A 25,620-nucleotide genomic window follows, 5' to 3' on the forward strand; every position below is an offset into this window, starting at 1 on the left:
GTTAGAAAACTCGTTAGTTATATAAATAGCATGGTTTTTTAAAAATGACCAAAAGTTTTTCCAAAAGCTGGTATGAGTTATATGTATGAAAAACACTCATTAAGTTGTAACCAGATAAGAAATGTCATGTCCTACTCACTAAACACTTTATTATTAGCTCTTTAGTGATCCCTTCCATCCTCTGCCAAGTAATGTTTCGAATATGTAAACATTTTACTCGACCATGCATGGCCGTTAAGCCGAGAGTAAAACGTAAAATCAATTGTGAATTTCGTTGTAACAATGCACACTAATTCGTTCACGAATTGTTGCGTCTATCATCATCGAAAATGATTACAATTGTTAAATTTTGAAGCATTTAGGCATAATAATTAAGCCTTATACGGCATGACATAATCATAATTATTAAGAAAAGAATATTGAGCATTACTCAGTGTCAGTAAGTATTTCAGCTAGAATACCATTGGGGTATTATTTTGTGGAGTATCGAGTATATTGTAGAGTATTTTTTTTTTTTTTTAATAAATGGAGTATTGACTTTCGACGTTTTGGATCCCTGTTATGTATAAAAATATTCATTATTCGACTATTCGGTATTCGTTAACAATTTTCAAATTATTGGATTCGAAAAAAGATTCGATTTTGCCCACCCTGGACTAACAGCCATTTAATTTGACTTTGATTTCTAATAAGTTTGTCAAAGCGGGTCGTAATCGTGGAGAATGCAAGGTGCAGTAGCTTGTAGATGATCACCAGATATTTCGGGACTATTTTCGATTGCTGGAACAAAATCAAAATGCTCTAAAAATTAAAATATATAATCATTGAGTTATTTGATTTATAGGCTACACAATATTCGGAAATGCGACAAAAACTGAAAATCCACGAAAGCGAGGCAATGATTACAGCCATGTCTAAAATCTCTGCAAGTGAAAAGTGTCCGAGTGGCCGCGAAAACGCTTACTGTTGCGTCAATATTGCATCTTGTAGATTAGTCAACGCTACGCTAATAAACACGGGGGAATTTATTCGATTTACAAATAGACTTTCGAGTTTTAATTTCAGGTCAATGATTAGTTTTCAATGAAAAATTTTCTTTGAAAGTAATTTATTTTTAAAGCATCAACAAGAGCCGCAGGAAAGGTTGTTGAGAGCCGCATGCGAGATTTGACATAAATACAAGTAATAACCAGCGAAAAATACAATCTTCAATCACTCCGTGTGTCATAATACATAAACAATCTATAGGTACATTTTGAGTGCAATAACAAAGCGACCAATACGCCCATTTCGTGTCCAATGAAGCGGCCGGGGGTCAGTGCAGGTTAGCGAACAAAGTAGCTGGAAAGAAAACAGGGGCGACAAAAAAGTAGGTAAAACGGCGATAAGGCAGTGGTTGAACCAAAAATATAGCACGATAAATAAAACTGCGCGGATGATATGCAAGCCAATATAAATAGGGCTGGCGAACGATGTTGAAAACAAATCACATGGCGCCGTGGCACCAGAAACAATGATCGGCGCAAAAACTTCTCACAACTAACATAAAAAAATATTAGTCACAGCCTGGCAATTTCAAAATCCTGTGTATCTATGCGACGTAGTAACGATAAACACGTACGACGAAAAAATAGGATGTAAATCCCTGCAGGATGAAAAATTGGTTATGAGTGTGTGACATGGAATGCAAGGAAGCGCTGATCCTAAATATTGTGTTGCTCCTTATTACCACACCAATATGCATTTTGTGCGATATATATATATATATTCATCCCCACGAGAGTGCCTCTAGCACATTTTGGTGAACAGGTAAGATCTTAAACAATTTGTAAGTTATAAGATGCACGACTTACGATGGCGGAACCGAGTCCGGATTCCATTACAGAATTGATTCCGATGCATTGGAATCGATTCTCGAGGTTATAACGTGGATTGCAAACAATGTTCAATGTTTTGTGGCAATTCCTTCACATATACCGAATACCGGTATGTATAAACTGCTTTACTGCTACGACCGGAGTTGCTATATATCATATACGCCCAGCTAGAAGGCTTTTACGTTTGTTTATTTCTAAAATCTCTGTGGGTTCCGAGGGATTTTTGTGCGATTTTGGCTCCCGTGACAGATTGGATACCAATACTACTTAGTTTTGGCCTTCTTGTCCGTTCATATATTTGAACATCGCTCTCTTGTTTTTTCGGTAGGATATATCGAGGAATCGTAAATTTAGGAATCGAATACTTGTAAGTAGTCATACTTGGCATCCTTACTTACGACCAGATGTAAAGAATTTTGTCTCAATTCAGTAATGGATGCATTCGACTTATATAAAGATTCATGGACTGACCGAAACATACCACAAATATTCTCGAAAAAAAAAAAAAAGATTTTTCGCAATCTCGACAACCTAGATTTTAGCAACACAGATGTAAAAAAAGACAGACATCTACTTTGAAGATATCGTTATATTACAAAAGTAGGAAGAACTAACATATACTGGCAGTGATTTTAAACAATTGTAAGCAAGATTAACTGCATACTCTTCGAAAAACGCTATCAATCTTCAACTGTTTAATTTTTTAACAATCATCTTAAATATATACAAAACATATATCTATTCACAAGTGAAAGTAGGTTACAGGTTTTAAGGTGAAAGAATCATATTCAAAGCAATCTGGCAGTTTTTTCTTCTATGTTTGTTAAAGTATCAGCTGGAAAAAAACAAGGCGATTTCTTTTAACAAAATCATAAAGTAAGTAAATTGTGGGGTATAAGTCTGAAATCCTTGAGGTATCTATAAAAAAAGGGGGGATAAGAATGGAATTTTGATGCAATTCATTGCAGAAGTGATGCATTTTTGCAGAAGCAATTATTGAAAAAAAGAGTTGTTTCGGTTGCAGAAAATATACTTTGCCACTATGACTAAAGAAACTAGACCATGACTTTATCATGGTCTGCTATCCTCGAGAATAATATCAGAGCTGATAAAGTTGTGTGAACAAGAAGTATTCAATAGTACAGAACCTACAGCTTCTGCTTAAACAAATTTGAAAAAACTAAAAGTGGTACTGAAATACAACTGTAAATATTGATTCTATTTAAATCATAAATTCCTCGTCATTCATGAAAAGATCAGGATGACCGGGTTCCTCAAGTACAAGAATCCCTCCAGCAGCCTCAGCATCCACATCTTCATCCTCTCCCTCTTGACTTAGTTTATTACAAGATTCTCCATCTTTTGAGGATTCTACATTCTTAGATTTCACTTTTGATAAAATTTTATCAAAACCTTCAAGTTCCTATCAAACGAACAAATTGAAAAAATAATACATGAAAATGAAATAATATCTTTTTAATTTATAGGGAAAGAGTGAAGCATATAATTTTGTAACAAAAAATGAAAATTAGAAAACAAAAATTAGAAAATTTCTGAATCATACACTCGACTAAGTAAATATAGGATAGATCAGTGGTTACCAACCTCCTATATCTCATGCCCCCCCTATTTATCATTATAGTGGTATTTATAATGTTACTTTGAATGGTAGATTCCAAATCCCATTATGTTTAAACAATTATTCATGCTGAATAAAAGGTAAAACAATAACATTGCTTGAAATAATCAAGCAATGAAACTAGGAAGAATGGACGGTTTTGTAGTGAAACGAAAAGTAAAATCAGTTTTGCACCCGGCATAGTGGCACCCTTGGTGGGCCAAGGGCCCTCGGTTGGGAACCACTGAGATAGATCATTGTTCACACTACTTCCATTTACCTCGCATAACGTATTTATACAATCTTCAGCCGCTGTTGGATTTTTTCCATCTGAAGCAAGTAAAGGTAGATTATTAGATACATCAGTGTCAAAAATTTCTTTATAATTGTCTAATATTGAAACTAGCTCTGAAAATATCAACCATTTCTCAAGTTTTCCTTTCATAGGCTTGAATAGGAGTAAAAACACAAAAACAATTTTCTACAAATTACAGTTACACCAATCAGTATGTAGCAGTAATAGGTAAAAATAATTTTGAAAAATTTTCTTACTTATTGACAAAGTGTACAAAAGATGAGCAAATATTAGCAAAGTATGGTCATTTTGTTCCGTAGAATCAGATTCTTCTTTAGCTAATATAGGAATGGTGCTTTGACAAATGTACGCAGTCTCTCCATACGTTGCACATAAAACAGGAAGTATACACGCAGAAAATGATGGAAGGTCTGATATGATATCTCTAGCCAAAAAGTTTTGATTCGACCTATAATAAAAAATTTTGGAACAGTGAAATATACAGACCATGACAGAAATGGGGTTACTACCAATTAGATCAGGGGTGTGCAACCTTGTGCAACAGTAGAGCCGCATACAAATACCTGGGTGAAACCGCGGGCTGCACCTTTATTTAACATATGATTTCTAGTAGTTGCAAGCACAAAATTTTGGTTATTGATCTCATAACATGCATTGTTCGCTTCTCACAAGCTATCTGTTAAGATATTGTAACGTCACAGGCATGGATGATAAATTGGACTCAGGTATAATAGGCTTTACAACGCAAAGGGATTGGAATTTCTGGCACATACCAGATTAAATTAAATTAAAAACGCTATCACGGCCGCACACTATTTAAAATTGGCGTTTTTCCGCGGGCCGCACAATTTTTCCTTATGGGCTGCATTTGGCCTACTGGCAGCAAGTTGCAACTTGCAACCCCTGAATTAGTTCACTGAAACGATGAAAATTGCGATAAATCTGGAATTGCATTTTCATTGTCCTTTAATACCATCATAAATTAAAAATTTTATTATAAACCTTTTAATGAAAATAACAGTCAACATGAAAACAGTAAAAGGAAGCCAGGCAATTACAAAATCTGAAAACGTAAAAGAAAATAATAATGTTGTAATCTTGGTAACCAAATTGACTTGGTAGTATAAATCAGTAAATTTTTGACTTGTGTTGTTTTTTGTCATATTCAGAACAGTCTGTCAAACCACATAATAATATCAAACAAACAATTTTGGTACAAGCATGAAGTAAAATACTGATGCTCCAGGTACCAATCCGGAGGTAACTAATTTTGTTCGCTTACTTCACATCAAGTTGTGTGAAGAGACTGATTACTATGGGCAGGGGGTGTATTCATTTGACTAACACAGACAGTCCCCCAAACTCGTAATAGACCAAATATAACGAAAATCGGAATAAAATTAAGGCCTAACCCTAACCTGGTACACATTACAGGAGTACCAAAAATCATGTGAGATGCGTGGTGGTTAACAGCAGAGAAAGAATTAAATTTTATCAATTAGGATGTTTGTATAGTTATCAACCCAAATTCAAGCAACAGATTACCATGAAACAACAATTACATCTTTCTTGTGAATTAAATATCTGTTTATGGGCAGACATTCTCATGGTTACGTCTTATGTTAAGTCATAAATTTAAGTAACTTAATTAGAGCACAATATACCTTAGTTGATGAAAGAGATCCACCATTATTGCTGAAATAATTTTTTTCATCAAAACATCATACCAGACATCATTAGGATGAATGAAATGTACGAGATTCTGCTGCCGAACCATAGTTCTTAATGATTGTTTCACTTTTTGTCGAAATACCTTGATAAACACAATATTTGTTGGGAATATTAGCTAATCATTTACTAGGAATTCTGAAATGTTTTCAATTTCACTACTGTTATTTATATTTTCATTATATTTCCTTTTTGCCTTTATGTATTTTGATACGTAGTGATGTTGACAAATTAGTCAGAATAAAATATCAAAAAACATACCTGCATAAAACTATCAGGATTCTGCCTAGCATGTTGTAATAAAGTTGTCAAAATCCTGTCAAATATATCAACTATCTTTACGTTGCGTTTGTCGTCATCATCAACTGAAGGGAAATGAGAATCATAAAGCCTTGACTGCTGGATAGATATATTTACAATGAACATTCTTCAGGACAATTTTCCTCTCTGTTATCCATTAAGCGAAGTCAAAGCCTTGCATGTTTTCAATGGTATTGAAGCCAAAGTCATACCAAAGTCAAAAGCCCGAGTTATAAAAATTTAATAGTGCTGACAATGTCGCTGCTCAACATCGCGTTCAATCAATCCGTGCACATAGATGCAAACAAGGTTAAAATGATTTGAAACCGAACTGAATTAACCACAACATCAAGCAGATACCTCGGACACAGTGGATTTCAACCTTTTTTTGTGGCGCAGAACCATCACAACAAACATATATATAAAAGTGAACCTAAAACTGACAAAAAAATTATCTCAAAGTGTAACAAGTTTGATAATAGTTGGATAATAAGGTATTTGATTATATTTCAATATGCATGCATTAATAAAGCTTGTTGGTTATGAATGTAGGCTTGTGCAACCCCAAACAGTACTGAAAAACCCCAGGGTGCCGCGGAACCCCGATTGAAAACCACTGCTATACTCGCATCCCGCCCGAATCAATCAAATTCAATATACCTAGAGTTTGTTCTTCTCCATCAACATTTTTTCTTTTCATTTCTTTTTGTAAAATTTTGTGTTCGTCGAGTTGTAACAATATTCTCAATAATTGTTCAATATATTCAATCAAACTCGCACCTAGTTTAAAGAAGTAGTAAACATAATAGCAAAGTTGTATACCAACAGATTTTTCTTTCAATCCTGAACACTACCATACAAAAAATATAATTCAATTTCAGTAATTTTTTTTATTTCAGATATTTCAAATCGATTCACTCAGAAATACAAATCTATTTTCCCACAATTAATTCCATTACAACTTTCTTCGAAAGATCCTCCATCTTTCATCAGTAAGTTATTTTAAAGTTTATTTCGCATTGCATTTATAATACTTATAAGGGAAGTGTGTATACCAATATGAAAGTAACTAATTTCGTTCCTACTTTACATCAAGTTGTGTAAAGGGACTTAATCCTATGGACAGGGGGTATATTCACTTGGATACCACAGACAGTCCCCGAACTCGTAATAGAACGAAAATAGGGAAAATCAGAAGAGAATTATGGCCTGACCCTAAACTGGTACACACTCTACGGGAGTACCAATGGCCAATTTAATATAGACAAATATTAACATGTAAACAAGACTGGGAAAGTCAAATTATAACTTCAGCTTCGACCAAGCTTGCTTTGATTCCGATTTTGGACTTTTCTTCAAAAAATAAATTGAAAAAATAATACCAAATTTTCTCTCACCAGATGAGCAAAACTGTAATACAACGTCTTCTACTTCTTCAAAAACTTCAATTCCGCATGATAGAAAGTCAAGGAATATTTGCAAAGTAGAATTGAATAATTGACGATATAACGACAACCGAGATATAAATGCTGATGAACTTGTTTGATTCGATAAAATAGAATTATTCAGATCAGATTTCTGTGTCTGAAATACAAATTAATAAATCACTTGCAGAAATAATGCAATAAAAAAATTAATTTGAACAGCACTATTCGCTGTACAACAACTTTATATGGGAGTAGAATTCTGACAAACTGTACATGTTGGACCATGTTGTTTCGCTTAGAAAAGTGAATTTATCTACATGAAATTCCATTAATATTTGTACACATTTCCATACAAAACATCATAGTGATGATTCAGGATACGCTAATTCTTTTTACTAAAACCCAAACAGATATCCTAAACCAATTTTGGTTAAAGACTTCTCTTCTCTCATCTCTTGGCTCTTAAGGGAATTTTGACTTTAAGAAAACCAAATTTTGGCCATGAAAATTCTGGCATGTACAAGCCATCTTAAAAGTCCGAAATTTTGACTCAACTCTTGAGGAACTCGAAATATTTTCTATTCAACTAAGACTACAGGCTTCGGGAAGTTTAAAAATAATTCCATAATCTGAATTTGCGCTTGTCTATATTATTAGTAATAAGAACAAAAATATCAATTTCAGAAGGAATTTCCCAAATGTCTTCAAACCTTAGTAGTGGATTCATATTTCTTTATAACAACACCAAACCATTTAATCATATATTTGAACTCATCAATTGGAACATCATTGTTTAAATGATCATCATCAGCCTCTGAGGAATCAGCATCTAAAGATACACATTATTAAATACAAAAACTGTAGCTACATCTCTAATAATACTACAGTGAAGCCCTTCATGGGAAATTCTTTAAGACTGTTTCAAAGGTTTTCATTCCAGTGTCCCGGTACAGGGCTACTCAACTGGCAGATCGCAGTTCAAATCCGTATCTTTTGAGAATCCGATTCTGACCGCACCTACCAAACTTCTTTATTTTTTGTTTCCTTTCATTAAATAACTTTTATTTATAGTTCTAGAGATTATTTCATGTATTCAAATTCTCATATTTGCACCAAACTATATACGAGAAGAACTGTGATCCTATAACAAACAATGCGATATTTCCGTCTTGATTAGAAAATATGCACCAGTCAGAAAACTACAATAATCTTCAAGAATGTCTTAGATTTTGCGGTTACTTAGTTTAACATGAATTTCCGCTAACTCTCTAAGCTGAAAGTTATAGGCCCTATCAAGGCATACTGTGAAATAAATTTTCTAAAAAAACTGTTCCCAAAAATTTTGTTTTGTAAAAGATGAGTAAAAATAGTTGAGTATCCCTGTCCTAGTAGCTAAAACATTAGCCCAGACTACTATGGCATTAAAAGTTAAAATCCCAGGTTCAAATACCAAACCAACCACTTCACTCAGGGTGCAATAGAGTAAGTAGCTCATTAATCAGCAGCGGTTGCTTGTTTGGGGCCTTGGTTGGAGAAGAAGGCATAAAAATACATTGTATAATTGTCGCAACTACAGACCTGAATAGGTAGGTACGTATGTAATTTATCGATGAAAAAGTTGCACAAAATACCTTTTCGTTTATTTTTTTGATGCAAATATATAATTGACAATACACTACATCTTCTGACAATTCCTTCCACCAACAAATTATCCACCCAAATTTCGGAATCGTCAGTTTTTGACGATGAAGACAAGCGACTCAATGTTTCCACCTGGTTAAGAGCAAAATATAAAACATAGTAAATTATATTTGATGTTGCTGCAAGGGTGCGTGAATCCCAGCAAATGCAATTTCTGATACCATCATGTATAGGAAATCATGGAAAGGATGCACCCTGGCTTTGGCTCGTTGGCTGTATACATGTCAAAGAGAGAGCACGCATCACTGGCGAAACTGACAAACAGAGAAAAAAAGTAACACAATTTTTCCGCTCCCGTCTTGTTGGGTGGTTCTATAGAAAACCCCACATTTTTGTGATAAAAATTGGCCTCGGCTTGATAGGCAAAAAGTACGGTAATTGAATAAACTGCAAAGGATTAGGACTTTATGTTCATGATTTTTTGTCGTGTTTAATGTCATATTTAATATCTTGAGTATCCATTTAAAAGTTTATTCGATATTATCAACTCTTGATTTTGAGAATAATTTCATTTGAGCCTTACAGTCTGATTAAAGAGATCTTCATTTGAATTTTGTGAAACAATTGAATCACAGTTCAACTTAATTTTTCCTACATTTACAAATACAAAATCATTCATTATACACCAGCGATCGGCAACCTCGGGCTCTTTATTCTCGGTGCTCTGGCTGCCATGTAGATGTTGCGGCTCTGAGTAGGTGTGAGTTTTATGGAAAGGATGCCGTTAAAGGTTGCCGAGCCGTGTTATACACTATACTGTATGTGTTCTTGTTAAACATGACTCTAATTAGAGTAACATCGACAATCCATATCAGAAAATATAATTTCAGAATGTAGTTGGAATAATAAGTTACACCATGGAGCCAATTTAAGATACATTATAAAGAACAACAAATAACTATAAAAAAATATTTTCAATATTATTACCTGGCATTTTTCAAGAATCTTTGCAATTGTCAACAACAATTGTACACATTGTGGAATCTCCAGAGCTGAATAAGAACAACTCATTTGAATTTCCATGAAAACTTTAAGATATTTAAGTGCTTGGTCCGGCCTGTGTTGTGGCTTAACTGTAAAAGAAACGGTCTTCTTTTTTCTTTTAGAACCGTCATTTTTCTCATCAGATTGGGAATCATTCTCTTGAACAGATGATTTTGACAAACGAGCAGAACGCCTGGTATTCGTTGATCTGGAGTCATTCGTCTGTAGTATAAAATAAAATAATATAAGTAAAATTTGAAAAAAATTGGTGCTTTGAGCTCATGGTACAACTCATTTTCTACACCAGTGATTGACATATGGGCCCCCTTTTTCATCATTCCAGTGGTATTAATAGGGTGTGAAATCCCTTATCAAGTAATAGTACCAAGATAAACGGGGAGTTTCCTTGTAGAGTGGAAAGTAAAATCAGTTTTGCACCTAGCATTGTGACCCCCTTGGGAACCACTGCCGTACATGGTATATTTTCTTTACAATAAGTTGTGTCCCACTTTCACTCTAAACAAGTCTCTAAAGAAGCATCCACTGAAATGCAAATGCGGGAATATTGCTTTCGTAACATATGGACTTAGTAACTAATCTAATAAATTTGCATAAGCAACAGAATATAGCGAAGCCAACACTTTCATTAAATTTGATTAAAACTAGTTGAAAGCAAAACTATCTAAAACCGATTTGAAAAAAATAATCAAAATGAAAATTGAGTTTTAAAAGACTGAAATTTCGCAATAGGGATCAATGGGGGTCACGGTACCCACTATTGTGGGTATACAAGCTATACTTACTTTTCTTCCTTTTGCTAAACTCATCTGTGTGAAAAATCTTTTTATGACACTAACTTATGTTAAAATACCTATATGTACATATTTATCACTAACTATACAATTGATAATGGTTGGCATTGTATTTCTAACTTATCTCATTTGGTTATTACGATCGCCAATTCGAACAGACACACACCTCTCCTGGACCTTGGTTATCAAGCGATGACTCATCCAATGTCCCTTCTAAAGATTCTGTCAACCATTCTTGTATTAATCCAAGCAATTGTTTGATCCATCCCCACGAACACAAACATTTTATTAACATGGTGTAATATGATGGAGGAGCATCATCAGGTAAGGAACGTAATTTGGGGAGTACACTTTTGCTGTAATGATAAAATTTCGTACAATAGAAAATAAATTATACGAAAAAAGCACTAGTTGACAAATATCGATAATTAGAAATTGATTAATACTTTTTCTCATACAAAATTTTCAGCAAGCTATATTTGTATGCCTCAAAAATATTATATATGGTACTTGTAAAGTCTTTACTTTTAAATGGCAAAGGGAATTTATTGATAGCATATATATCAGTGGTTCCACAAGAGGGGGGGCAATAAACAATATTTTGAGGGGACGTGAAGCTAATTAAAAATGAAAAAATATGTTGGATTTGATGTTGTCCATCTCATTTTGAATATTTACACTTCTATATTACGTACACATATTTTCAACGTGTGTTTTTTATAAAACATACTCTCGCCTTACTATTCACTATCTTTTATTTGTAGTTTATTGTTAGGTAGCTATTTTTGAGGTGGGGCACTCAACTCGACAAATTCTAAAAAGGGGGCGCGGCTTATTAAGTTTGAGAACCACTGATATATATGGTTTGTTGGCTTTTTTAAGTGTTTTAAATGAAGTAAAAAAAACGGGAATAAACACTGATAAAAATAAAACCAACCTGGTTGAGAAAACTGACTTTATAACAAAATCAAAATTGTAACGGAACTTTATGAACATTATAAATTTTCCAATCTTACCTAAACACGGGTAAACTACCAGGCGGTAAATATGAAGTGAGCAACAGAATTGCATTAAGCGTCCTTTCATCGTTTGAAACTTTAAAACAAACGTGCAGAACTCTGGAATAGGTCACCATAATTTTTTTCATCATTTCCCGCATCTTTGTAGATGATTTAGAAGTAGATGTTCTGTGATCCAATGACTTCCACAGGATGCAAGATGTATCGAGAAGTGCAGCTAACACATCATCTTCAATTACAGTAGTGTTGCACTAAAAGTTTTTTTTTAATGAAATTCGAGTTGGAGATGTATTTTTAAATTATTCTTTCATAAAAAGCTCTGATTTTGAAAATGAAATCAAGTGTGAAATTCTAGATTAGAAAACTCACTTGTCTGAGATGTTTTTGAAGACCTTTTAGCATATTTACTATTTTACATAAAAGATGCGCTGTTAGATGAGCAGGATTCAGTGGTGTGTTTTTGTTAGGATTTATATAAAATTTGCCTCAGACAAGACAATAAACGATGAAATCATGAATAATACAATCATTATTTATACCAATTTTCCGTAATATTTCATATTATTCTAATGTTGCTTCATGAATGAACAACAGTGAGAACAAAAAAAAACGAACAAAAGTCTAAAACTCTTATATATAACATATGTGATAAATATTATTTAATATGGGGCATCATCAATCAAAATTCTGACCACTGGGTTAGGAATGTGGTAATTAAATAGGGATTCCATATAGCAATGTTTCGAAGTGGGGAAATTTTGGAGTCAGGAGGAGGTAATGATCATGTACCATAAGAGATAACTGTCAGAGTCTGTCAGCGGAAAGGCTCAGAAGTATATCAGTAGTGAGTTAGAAACCCAGGGAACACCATTTGTGCACGTTGTATTATGCATGACAACGTTGGTCCCAAGCAGAAGCAAATTTTCTCGAAATAAAAACGATGCAGCCCATCGTTGTCAACCTTTTCATTTTATTCACTTTTTTTTTTAATTTTTTTTTCAATTTTTTTATTTTATTTTCTTTTTTTTTTTTCAATTTTTTTGTTTGCATTTTATTTTTATTTTCATCTTTGTTTTTATTTTTTTATGTTTTTTCACAACTATTTTTTTATTTTACTTTCATTTTGAGTTTTTTAGTAAATTTTTCATTCAATTTTACGCGTGACAACAATGGGCCCATTGTTGTCACGCCTTTTTATTTTGAGAAAATTTGCTCGCCTCGCACTGGTCTCCAATCTTTTATGACCCCCTTCCAGAAATGTTTTGGCACTCATGGGCCCCCTATTTGTCATTCCAGTAGTATGTATAGAGTTATTTTTATTGTTAGATTCTGAATTCCACTAGGTTCCAACAATTCCTGCTCAACAAAGTGAAAACACCCAGTGAAATGGCCTTATCATGCAATGAAATTGGGAAGAAGGGCGAGTTTTCATGTAAAGGAAAAAAATCAGTTTTGCTCCCAGCATTGTGGCCCTTTCCAACCGCTGAACTAGAGTCGGATGTGAATTTTACTAGACTTAACATTTTATTTTATTTATTTCTATGGTTAATAACCAACCGGAGTAGTGGATGTACTGTTCTGGGAATCATTTGAATTAGTTGTAGAAGAAGTATCCATCACGGATGAATTTTCTTGTTGCAATGTCGCTGATACACAATTGTATACAAATGTACCAATCATGTTTAAAAAATCACCTAAAAATAAAATTTATGAATTAGTTTTTATACTATGTTGGATGAAAAAAAATAATATACATGTGTATCAGGAGATTCAGATCTAAAAAAAAAAATTTGGGGTGACACACACAATGTATTTTACTTTCTTCAATCACAGCCCTTGACTGGTATAGTATTTGAATTACCGAAGGTCATTAAATATCTTATTTAATATAGGCCACCAAAATTATTATGGAATCTTGATATCACTGGGTATATAAGTGTCATTATAATATGCGAAAATGAAGAATTGTGTATATGTGGACCGGGAGGGTCAGAACCCCCCCCCCCCCCCTTCAAAATGTAAAAAAAAAGTATTTTTCCGTATCATACAGAGCAATTTCTTCAAGCTTATTAAAAGCTTTCAGCGTAACGTATGATGATATGTAGGAATGAATGTATTATGTACACAAATACTTGTTTTGTCAGAACATCCTAAATTCCAAATTCAAATTCAAGGAATTGAATCAAAGGTACTAGTACTACTTCGCCAGTTAGATAAATTGTTGCACAACATCAATATTGAACTCACCAATTTCCTGTACTGTAAGATCTTTGTCAACCAGGGAGTAAAACTTACGAGCAGCATTGACTTCACGTTTAAAAAAATTCATACATCGTTCCACCCATACCTAAAAATAAATTCACATAAATAAGACGAAATAGGAATTTTATTAAAAAATATTGATAAATGAATTTAATATTTCACCTGAACTGGTTTATTCTCCGGAATAAAAGATCGAAACAATAATTTTGCCAATCGTTTTGACACTGGCATTCCATCAACTTCAAGTTGGGCAATGATGTTTTGGATGGGACACACACTCCAAAACTGAAAGAAAAACATGTTAGCCCACTCATAGAAATAATACAGTACTGGATATACATAGGATAGGATTTACATATTTATCCCGGGGGAGAGGAGAGCCGATAAGATGGCTCAACCATATGGTGAACCACGGCCTTTATCTGGTTACCAGGTCGGTTAGGGTATGAGACTAGTTAGTTATTTGTTTTTTCGTAAGCATGAACTTCGTAAGCATGAACCTCCCTACGGCGGCGAGGAGTCCAGCAATCCTCTCGCACATGACCATCCCCGCATGGGATTCGAACCTGAAAACCCACGCAGAGTTATCAGAGGTACGATGGCGAGCGTATTCCTAACGCTTAGCACGATGAGCCCCACCGCCGCACCATCATCATCACCAAACATTATTAAGTATTTCTCAAGAACGCAGTTCTACGCAATATGGTCACATATTAATAATAAATCAATGAGCCCTTTCTAAATACACAAGACCTAAGCAATTTTATGAGATTCTTTCATTACCAGTTGGTCACAATGATACTTTCTTAAACTCGAAACATAATGTTACATTCCGTTTTGAATAACAAGCAAATAGCATTGAATTAAAATAAGCATGGGCAACAGATTTATGGAATATAACAAAGCCAATACTGTTATTTAATTAGATTGAAATAAGTTGAAATCAAAACTCTTTGAAACTGTTGTAACAAAACAATTAAAATGGAATTTTGAGTTTAATAAAAGACCAAATTTAAACCTGAATAATAATTCAAAATGTTACTCTGAAATCCATTGGGGGTTTTAAAATACAAATCAGACTGCGAACCCAGCAAAATCAAAATTGATATCGAATTAGAATCAAATATTTTATGGATACCATCATCAATTAAGAAAATGGTTGGCAGTGTATTTCTAACATATCTCAAAAAAGAAGAAAAGTCATGGAGATATTTCTATTCAGACCAACCTCAATCGTGCTTGTTTGCTTGACTCCTAACAATACTTCGGCCACGGCGATCCGAACTTTTTCATTGATATCATGCAGACATTTTTCAAGACATGGAGGTAATAATTTGGCAAGTAGTGGATGAGCACAAGGTGTATCAAGAAGAACAATTGTGGCCTGAAAGCATGACATGACAAAAAAACAACATGACAATGCTTAAATATAGAGATAGGAAGGTTAAATAACTAATATGACCAACTAATATGAAAATGTTGAAAGAATGTTCCCTTTGACAAAATAAATCTCATGGAAGTCTGAATCAATACATACTAAAAGTTGAATACTGGCACGCCAACAGCAGTTCGATAAGATTATGATCTATATGTATATGTTTCAGACTTTTTTCATATTGCCCCTGCACAGTCATCACATACCTCAGTTTGGGAAACCCTGCCTTATATCGCAAAACATAACCAACATAATATGGGGTGATAGGTCAGGCCTTGTAGTAATACATAATTTGGATAAAAAATAAAAAACCAAATCCATCTTCAAGCACAGCAATTTGGAATTGATTAATACATCAGTTATGAAGAAGAGTGATTTTTCAAAACAAAAGATAGGTGAACAATAAGCATAGATTAGTGAATTGAATAAATCTGAATAATTTTTCTTGAAAAATCATTGTCACTATGATATATTCAAAAAAAGATAATCGCTCACCTGGAATACGGCTTGTCTTACATGTACTGTTGCATCAAAAGCAAGATCATTGTATAACTTCCTAGTTAGAATAGCTATTACATGAGGTGGAATAGCATCCCAGTACATATGCAATACATTGCAAAGTCCAAAAATACCTTAAAATATGATTATATAGAATATAAGCGTAACTTGCCTATATGAATATAACATCAAGTCAAGATTTTAGTCAGTCTAGGTATTTTGAAATCTAACAATTAATTACCTATAACTCTGACCCTAGGACAGACATCCATGAGCATATCATTCATTGCATTATATTGTCTTTGCATGAATTCTTCATTTTCAGCGACTCGTGGCCGATTTGAGTCTTCTTCTTCCAGAGGAAATGCATCTAGGAGTAATTTGGAAGCATTGGCTCGGACCATTGCGTTGTTGGCCTGGAATTTACAACAAATATTATGAGTAAAGAGTAAAAAAATTAGGCAAATAGCTAACACAATCTAAGTATTTCCTTATATAAATATTGGAGATGTATACGAGGACGTATATCTCATCATACATCAATAGAGGTAGAACTTCGCGCCTAATCAAGGATTTGGACAAACTACAATTATTATAACCATACATTTGTTTCTTAGAAGATTCTAATTCCTTTTCTTAGGTATAGTCTACAAAATTTATTGCTCATTAGGGTAAACATGGTATATAAACCTGCTTGCATTAATCTGCTATGCCAACATAGTTCAGTCCCCAAAGTGCTACAGGATATATTTTGTAAAAAATCAATAATAACTTCATCTTTATGATTTCCAAAAAATACTGGACACTTTTACAAATTTGAAGAACAATATCAAACACATACCTTCAAAGATCTCCATATAATAGGATTATACAGCCTTGTGATCATGTGACGAACTTCCAAACCTCCTTTATGACACACAATGGAAGACAACATTGTTTTCAAAGGGAGAAATAAATTGAATTCCTTAACACATGGAGAATGAACAGCTCTGGTATGAATAAAAAAAAGATTTGAGTAAATAGAGTGAAACCAGAGAAAGGCAAAAATGAAATATTTATTTATTCAATTCATTATTTCTTATTTATGGTACTCCTGTAGTATGTGAACCAAGATGGCGGACACCGGAACGTAGTATGTATACCAGGTTAAGGTTAAGCCATAATTTCAGGTACAAATACTACCCGAACTTGCAATAGAAGTAAAATATGGAAAATTGGAATAAAATTATGGCCTAACCCCAACCTGGTACCCTACTATGTTCCGGTGTCCGCCATCTTGGTTTACATACTACGGGAGTACCCTATTTATTTACTTATCAATCTTGATCTTCAAAATATTTCTTTACTGGCCAAATAAACTCGCCATTTGAAAAAAAATTTGAACATAAAATAAAGAATTCATGTTCATACTATAATTGTATTAATTTTATTTTGAATTCATATTTATTAACAATTCCTCATAACCTCATCTTACCTGTACATTAAATCTTGAATACAAATTTCTTCAAAACTCTCCTTCATCTCTTGCGAAGCAGATCTCCATGATTGAAAATAAATATTGCCGAGACCTTCTGCTTGTTCCAGAGAAAATTTATGCTTGATGTTATCCATGATAACTTGATGTGCATCTTTCATTAATTCCTGTATCAAGAAACATGAATGTAAAGATGGTTAATCGCTGATAGATTAAGATATTGAATTTACAGTTGGCATTTCATAATAAGCGCTTTGAACAGCCTTGGCAACGAGCCTTTGATTAACCTGCATGGACTCGCAGGTTTGAATCTAGTTGGATATAAATAAAGTAAAATTGCTGCATGAATTCCTAGCTTCCTATGGTGGCTAACGTAACCTTTTCTCCCATCAAGTCTTGTCAGATCATAGCCAATAATTCAATTTGAATTCTTTAGGGAAAATGCTGATTTTCGTCGCTAGGAAAGATGCAAAAACTGCATATAACATCTGATTTAGTTACTAGAACTAGATAAAACGAGCCTATATTAAGATTACATTACATTCAGGGATGGCCAATTTGAATAAAGTATTCGAATGTATTCGAATATCTCGTCATTCGAATATCGGAATTCACGTTCATAAGAATATCGGATATTTGTGTGACGTCACACATTTTCGACGCCGCTTTCAAGACGTTTCCGTTGAATGAAAACATTCTCGATAGAAACTTGCTTATCACTCATCAGCGTAACGTGTTATTTAGGCCGTAAACGTCTTTACGATTGTGTTATTTTCTCTAAAACGAAAATTTTCCACAAATTTGATCCACGATAACGATAACATTTATTTTATTTTTGTACGCGCACGGAATTGTGAATCTGGTAAATACGTTCATTGGCGGCGAGTTTCTAAAGACAACGCAACTTTTTGATTGAAAAGCGGCAATTTAAAATACTGAAAATAAAATCGTAAACAATATAAGTTTTATTGAGGCCCGCGAAAATTTAAAAAACGCTCTTCTAGGCAGTGAAAATCGCAAAATTTACAAGATTTGCCTGATTATCCATTACTTTAAATTGCCGTCGAATATTTTCGTGTTAACACGATACAAGGTTTGAAACGCGACTTTTTCCCGGGTTGTGAAGATGTATATAATATAATTAATCTAAAGTATATTCAATCAATTTTATTGTGATGAAATAAATTTTACTCTGAGATATTACTGCATATTTATGGATTTTTCGAACGGTTTTATCTAAAAATAATCAGAGTGGCAGCATTTCGATCGAGCGGAGTCACTGTTAACAAGTACATCTAAATATTTGCCCAATTCGCAAAATACGGATCAAAACAATATTTAATCGGACAGTTTACCTCACGTTTTTATTTTTTATAACCGCGGATTGCAATGGTATATAAGAGTGGTGAGGATTTTATTTTGTCGACGCAACCGCAGATTAAATTGAAGACAATTAAATTAATAAAGCAAGACATTTCAAATACGCGTGACGGTCACGAATCCATCACTTTGCACAACAGAAAAATATATATTCGTTGTTATATTATTTGTTGTAAAAGTCGACTCTTTTAACAGGTGGCATAATCGCGGCGATGAATATGTATTTTTAATTCACTGCTAAACTTTATATGTATATTAATTGTATGAAATGAATTATACTCTACACTTAACAGGATTTCATATAATTATTTGAGATTTTTCTAACGGCGATAACGAGTTGGCAAGATTGCAAAAATACGTATTAAAATTAAATTTCAGGTCACAGATCGCCGTGGACCGAATGTTTTTTTTTGACGCAAGAAGAAGCAACCGCGAGTTACGTTGGACACATTAAATTATTATATAAAGATATTTTAGAATCTCGTAGTTGTCATGGATTGAATATTTTACGTAACAGAATGAGCATTATACGCTGAAAAGACGGCTCTTTTAACGAGCGCGAAATCGCGGTGGGTGTTACAGGGGGCAATGGGAATTTGCGATTTCGAAAATCCTGGCTGCGCGCTGGCAGTGGTGGTCATCTATTCTCTACTAATTTATTTCTAATTCCAAACACAACAATATGTTACACATAATAACAATATGGTTCACATAAATTAATATACAAATATACTGGTAGGTAGTAGAATACTCTAGGCTTAAATATTAGAATTTTTAAAGGCATAATGGATTTTCGATTGTTGTTGCCTGTATTGCCAATAAATTTTATTACTCTCAGAAAATATACACAATTATCTGAATACAAGTAGTATTTTTGTCAATAGACTCGACTATTATCGTAATATCTGGTACCAATGATAGAAAGCGTCAGACAACTCCTTGGCTATCTTTTCATATGGTCATTTGTACAAAGTGAATAATTTTAATAAACTGACTGTGTCACAAGTTGCTATTATTTTTTTATTAATAGCTATAAACTATCAATTACTTTGTGTACATATACTGTTGGTCTGTGGCTTCATTCTGATATTTCTATTGAAGCTTATTTCCTAATTTACTGGGTTTTAATCAACTAAAACAAAAATGTGTTATTTTCGATTTTAGAATGTATTCGGAATTCCAGATTCGAAAACATTATTTTAGAATGTATTCGGAATAGTTTAGTATTCGGAAATGGCCATCCCTGATTACATTTAAGCAAAAATTTAAGAATAGTAGCTAAAAAAATTGGTAAGCAAAGAATTAAGTTAATTCCTTGCACATGGTGCCATTACATTGAAGTAGGTAAATTAATGGAAATCGAACGAAGTACATATTGTAAAACAACAATAAAATAAAAAATACCTTGTGCAAAAGAAATACTGATGATAAAAATTTCCTGCCCTCTGCTTTACAAAGCAACAAAGGATATTTAAAACTGCTCAACAACATTTCACGGAGTTCCTAGAAAAAGTGAAAGGAAATTAATATTGCATAATATTGCAAAAATCATTTAAAAAACTGGAAAAGTTAGTGCAAATAATAAATCAATCAATATGTACATGTCGCAACCCACTGGTAGGGAAGAACAGCCATAAATCACAATATTACTGGATATGAATTAGCAAAAAAATACATTGTAACCAGTTAATCGAACAAAAGATATCTTTGCTGGAACAAAGTTAGAACAATTGTGAGCAAAAGCATTTATTGTAGATTCGTGAACAAGTTAAGAGAGTAGTCAAGCACCTCAATCACACTCTTTGCATAATTCTCTTCGGTGGCATCTTCATTCTCAAGAGCAGATATTTGTTTTCTTTTGAAATCAAATAATGTCAAACAACCTTGCATACTACAGATCGACGATAATTTGTCACGCTAATATAGAAGAAAAAAGATTGTATATCTTTAAATTTTTAGCAATATTGAAAAATAAATGAAAATTATTAAATTAACTTGAAAAAATCTTGAAATTTGTCAAAACATAAAGTTACTAACAGAAGATTATGTCATTAAATGGTATGTGTAATTTACTATCTTAAAAAAATTAACAAACCAAACATTTTAGCATAAGTCCATAAAAATTTAAAAGTTGTGTCTATGTTAAATAAAAAATAGTTTCAACTGGTATACCTGATCTTTACATAGAAACAATCTGAGTTGATGAGTTATAACATTGAGACAAATTTGCTCTTTTGAAGCAAAATTCTTGTTCCACCATTCTACACATATTGTGCAAATACAGGATGCTAAAACTGGTCTGACATCATAAAGATCAAATAGAGAACCTGGAAATGAGATGGAGAGTCTAATAATACGTTTAAAGTGATAATAATTTTAAGTACAGTGGTGGACTAGAAATACAAAATAAAGAACATGGGCCCCAGTGGAGAACCGCTGATATACAAATACAATCTCTCTACATTTCAGTGGCTGGTTGCAAAGAGCCTTATATGAGTGATAAGCCTGTGAAGCGTTAATTTGGAAAGTAAATTTTGAATATTTTAAAACATTTCAAAAATTAAATAACTATCATTATACAATGACCTACCATGTAGTAATATGAGAATCTGCAGCATGTCTTTATTTGGAGTCTGATTATCAAGTCTGACAGTTGACAAAAGAAAAATGCAGACAGCTTCCAAAACTTGAAATGGTATCTCTTTGTTTTCCTCATTCTAAAATAATAACAAAATCAATTTTATGTTACATTCAATGTCATACTTGATCCATACAGCAAAATACTTGAGAACATCATCTTAAAAGAATGAATTGGAACACTTACCATAGTTTCTTATAGCACTATATCACAGTATTTATTATGTTTTGGGTTACATCACTTACATGGTGAAATTCGATCCAAGAAATTACTCTGTAATGGCAACATAGTACAGTCCAATGATGTAAGCATAGGCCACGGATGGCGAACCTTTTACAATGAATGGGTCAAAATTATATTTTTAACGCGGAACAGAAGAGAGTGGGTCACAGATATTTAATCAATGTTTGTATCTATAAAAACTTCTGAAACAAATCATGATACAGCGGTTGTTAATGTTGGTGTAGTTTAGGGCTTTACTTATACAGCACTTGTATCACGGACTTTTTATGGCACTCGAATTTATGAAATTAGAGTACGCATATGAATTACGTTTAGGATGATGCGCAAATTATTTTACGGTTCCAAAGAGTTTGGAGGGAATTCCACTCTGATAGTGTTATATTTTTCTATCAGCTTTAACCATATTAAAAGCAATTTTACACTGCCCCATTCAGGGATGGCCAAAACCGAATAGTTCACTATTTCGAATACATTCGAAATTATTTTTTTCGAATATGAAATTTCGAATACTTCGAAAATAAAATCCATTAATTGAAGCTTATCTAAATGTATGTAGGAATTTCCATACAATAAGCAATGGAATAACTGCTATCTACAAGTTACAACCTAGCTATATTACCAGGCATTTCATATTTGCAGATTATTGCAGTATATATATATATTTTGGTGACCGTACATTTGAACCCACGTACATTTGAACCCATGTGTATATCCACGGGTTCAATCTATATGCGGGTGCTAAAACCCATGGGTTAGGGTTAGTGTGGGTTCAACTATCCAAAAAACAAAAAAAATTCCATAGGTGCAAAAGCATACAGGTGCAATTGTCATGGGTTCAAATGTACGTGGGTTCAAATGTAATGGAACCATATATTTTATATACCATGAGTCATGTTAACAGAATTAAATTAATACGGCAAGAGTGGTATCGATGATGGATTTGAATATTTGCGCAACACAAAATCATCCTAGAAAAACGCCCATATATTTAAATACCAACCATTATCCAAATTATTTGCCAAAAAGCGGGATAAAGTATGAGTTATTTTTCCGACTTTTTTCGTGAGTACAAAAATACGAATCAAAAATTAATTATATTCCGGAACTTTACCACACATTTTAAGTCCTAAGATCGCCCTTGTATGTTTGAGTAATAATACTTTTATTATTTTATAAATATGAAAATAGGAATCAAAAACTATTTATAATCGGGTAGTTTGCCACACAATTTATGTACACAGATTGCCGTGATATTGTGCCGAATATAATTAGTTTTTGATTCTCATGTTCGTACTCGCGAAAAATTGTCACAAGTCGGAAAAAGAATTTATATTTCATCTCGCTCTTGAGAACTAATTTGGATAATGGTTGCCATTGGTTTGTATTTAAAAGTATGCACTTTTTACTAGGATGATTTTGTGCTGCGCAAAATATTCGAATCCATGACCGATACCACTATTTAAAATGCCTTACCGTGTTAATTTAATTCTATTATCATAACTCAAATGTTGGTAAATCGGGCAGTTTACCACACATGTTAGGGTCACAGATCGTCGTTGCATTTTAGAATTATAATAGTTTAATTATTTTGTAAATACGAACCCGAAATTATAATTGGGCAGTTTACCACGTATTTCATGTCCACAAATACCTGTGGTATTTGGTATTAATACTTTCATTATTTTATCAATATAAAAATAGGAATAAATATTTAAAAAAATCGGTCAGTTTACCACACATTTTATGTCCACAGATTGTCGATACAAGTACCAGTCACGGATTGCATTATTTTGCGCAACAAAAAATCATCCTGGTAAAGGATCGATACTTTTAACTATCGTTATCAGAATTATTTTCTAATAAATCGACTTGTTTTTCCAACTTGTGACAATTTATTGGATATCGTAACAATGACTGCTATAAATACCGTATTTCCCGGCTAATAAGTCTACATGGCAAATAGGACGATGTCTATTTTTAGCACTCCAAACAGGGGTTTTTCCATAGGCCTCCAATAAGACGGGTAGAAAAAATTGTGTCCCTGTTGTTCAGTTGTTCATGTTAGTTTGGTAGAATCATACTCACAGAATTAACTATTTTTTAACAATTGAGCGGTAAATTTAAGTTGTAAAGCGGCAATCATTTTGGACAACCTATTAACATGAATGTTGAAATAATTTTGGAATGTGATAAGTAATACACTGTACGTCCACAGGTTATTTCACAGCTGTGTTTTCCTGTCGTGTTCTGCTGAATCGGCGAAACGAAAGGGTCACAAATCACTTTATCTCGGTGACCTAGAAAAGCGACTTATTAGCCGGGGAAATACAGTAATTGTCAGTAATGGAAATGAATTTGTAAATTAGAAGCCTCGTAGACGAATATCGGCAATGTCCACCCACGCAAATGTGTCGCAACACTATGCGACGTACGGTCGCACAGAATATAAACAATCAAAGTGCCGATTCATCGTCATTACAATACGTGAGACAGCGTAAAAATCCGTTTGAAGATTCCCGTAAAACGAAACACCACGTTTACGGCGAAAAGTGGCTACTATTCGGAATTATTCGTAAATCAGCCGAAAATGTATTCGAATACTTTGATATTCGAATACATTCGAATATTCGATTCATTTTGGACAACCCTGGCCCCATTGTGATTCTAGATTTTTATTTCAAGTCTGAAAGATTTTGTATTCTCAACAGCATTGTATGCGAGAAACTAACAAAATGCAAAGTAGCATCTAGTTCTCGTATACCCCCTAAAACTGTCGGCAGATGCACTTCTTAAAGAGACAAGACGTTGCGAGAAATGAACATCAATTGCACTGTTATGTCATAAACGATGTCAGAGTCAATAGCTGAATAACGGCACGCAACGATACAGACATGCGTCCAAAATTATGGGTTTTGAAAATTAACATACCGAAAAATTAACAATTTGAATATAAGCGATCGCAGTCCTGACTGCCCAACTGACGGTACATCATAATAGTTTAGTTATTGTTAGATTAATTTGAGGCCGGTTTTATCACTGATATGTTAGCATTTTATTCGTGCCTTAGCGGGTCACGACTAAAACGCGGTGGGTCACATTGTGACCCGTGGGTCAGTGGTTCGCCATCCCTGGACTAGGCTAGGCCATCATGTCCTCAAATAAAAAAATTTGAATAAAAAATGCATACCTGTATATTGTCATCGATATTTTCCTCATCTAAGACATTACTACTTATTTGTCCCAGTCCATTGATTGATAAAGTTTTCAATCCGAGCCAGAAGGAATCTAGTTGCTTTGAATTTAATTCCTGGTAAAAAAAAAACAGCAGAAGTTTATTTCAAAATTTTGTAGGAAATAGGCTAAATTACTTCAACAATTCCTAAAAGAAAAAAAAAATTTCGAATAAGAAAATCAGAAAAGCAAAATTGTCAGTTGGAGACTGACTGGACTATCTTTGCTTCGATACTGAATGTTATACCAAAAAAAAATTTTTTTTTATTCATAACATCGGCTACACTTTTAAGTTATATTGTATATACATTATAACTTCACCATAGATATCAAGTTGTATTCTAGATTAGTTTAACTAATTGAATGTTTTTCAGATATAAATTTGTTAATTTATGTCATTTTTTGAATCAATTGTATGAAAAATTTTCATACTTTTAACAACAAAAACATGTGAAATTGCACAAAGAATATCCTATAAATCTCCACAAACCTGTATAATTTCTGAAACAGTCGATATTAACTTTCTCCCTTTGCCATTTTTAAAATCTCCAAACTTTGTGTGATGTTCTCTCCTCAAGTTTGCCACAAATTCGATACATTTTTCACTATTCTCAGAACAAGATAATAGTTCTTCTCTTCTCTTTTCACCCATGCTACCATAGAAGTTTAGATAGGAG

At 33.4% G+C, this 25,620-nt stretch overlaps 1 protein-coding gene across 1 annotated transcript; it reads right to left on the minus strand.

The window, feature by feature from the left end:
* Nucleotides 1-2,446: 2,446 nt before the first annotated feature.
* Nucleotides 2,447-25,615, minus strand: LOC120325952 (condensin-2 complex subunit G2-like). Its single transcript, XM_078111498.1, has 26 exons — nt 25,434-25,615; nt 24,900-25,019; nt 21,422-21,548; nt 21,004-21,158; nt 20,620-20,748; nt 20,236-20,334; nt 17,452-17,618; nt 16,819-16,966; nt 16,219-16,393; nt 15,975-16,111; nt 15,273-15,428; nt 14,207-14,329; nt 14,030-14,129; nt 13,340-13,476; nt 11,780-12,033; nt 10,930-11,119; nt 9,895-10,173; nt 8,898-9,039; nt 7,977-8,095; nt 7,237-7,423; nt 6,500-6,619; nt 5,801-5,904; nt 5,476-5,624; nt 4,048-4,259; nt 3,776-3,825; nt 2,447-3,300 (listed from the first exon to the last, which is right to left on the minus strand). Exons 1-26 carry the CDS (start codon nt 25,593-25,595, stop codon nt 3,100-3,102), a joined length of 3,942 nt encoding a protein of 1,313 aa, XP_077967624.1. The 5' UTR covers nt 25,596-25,615; the 3' UTR covers nt 2,447-3,099.
* Nucleotides 25,616-25,620: the final 5 nt, after the last annotated feature.

Source organism: Styela clava, chromosome 4 (genome assembly GCF_964204865.1).
Source record: "Styela clava chromosome 4, kaStyClav1.hap1.2, whole genome shotgun sequence".
In the NCBI taxonomy this organism is placed as follows: Eukaryota; Metazoa; Chordata; class Ascidiacea; order Stolidobranchia; family Styelidae; genus Styela; species Styela clava.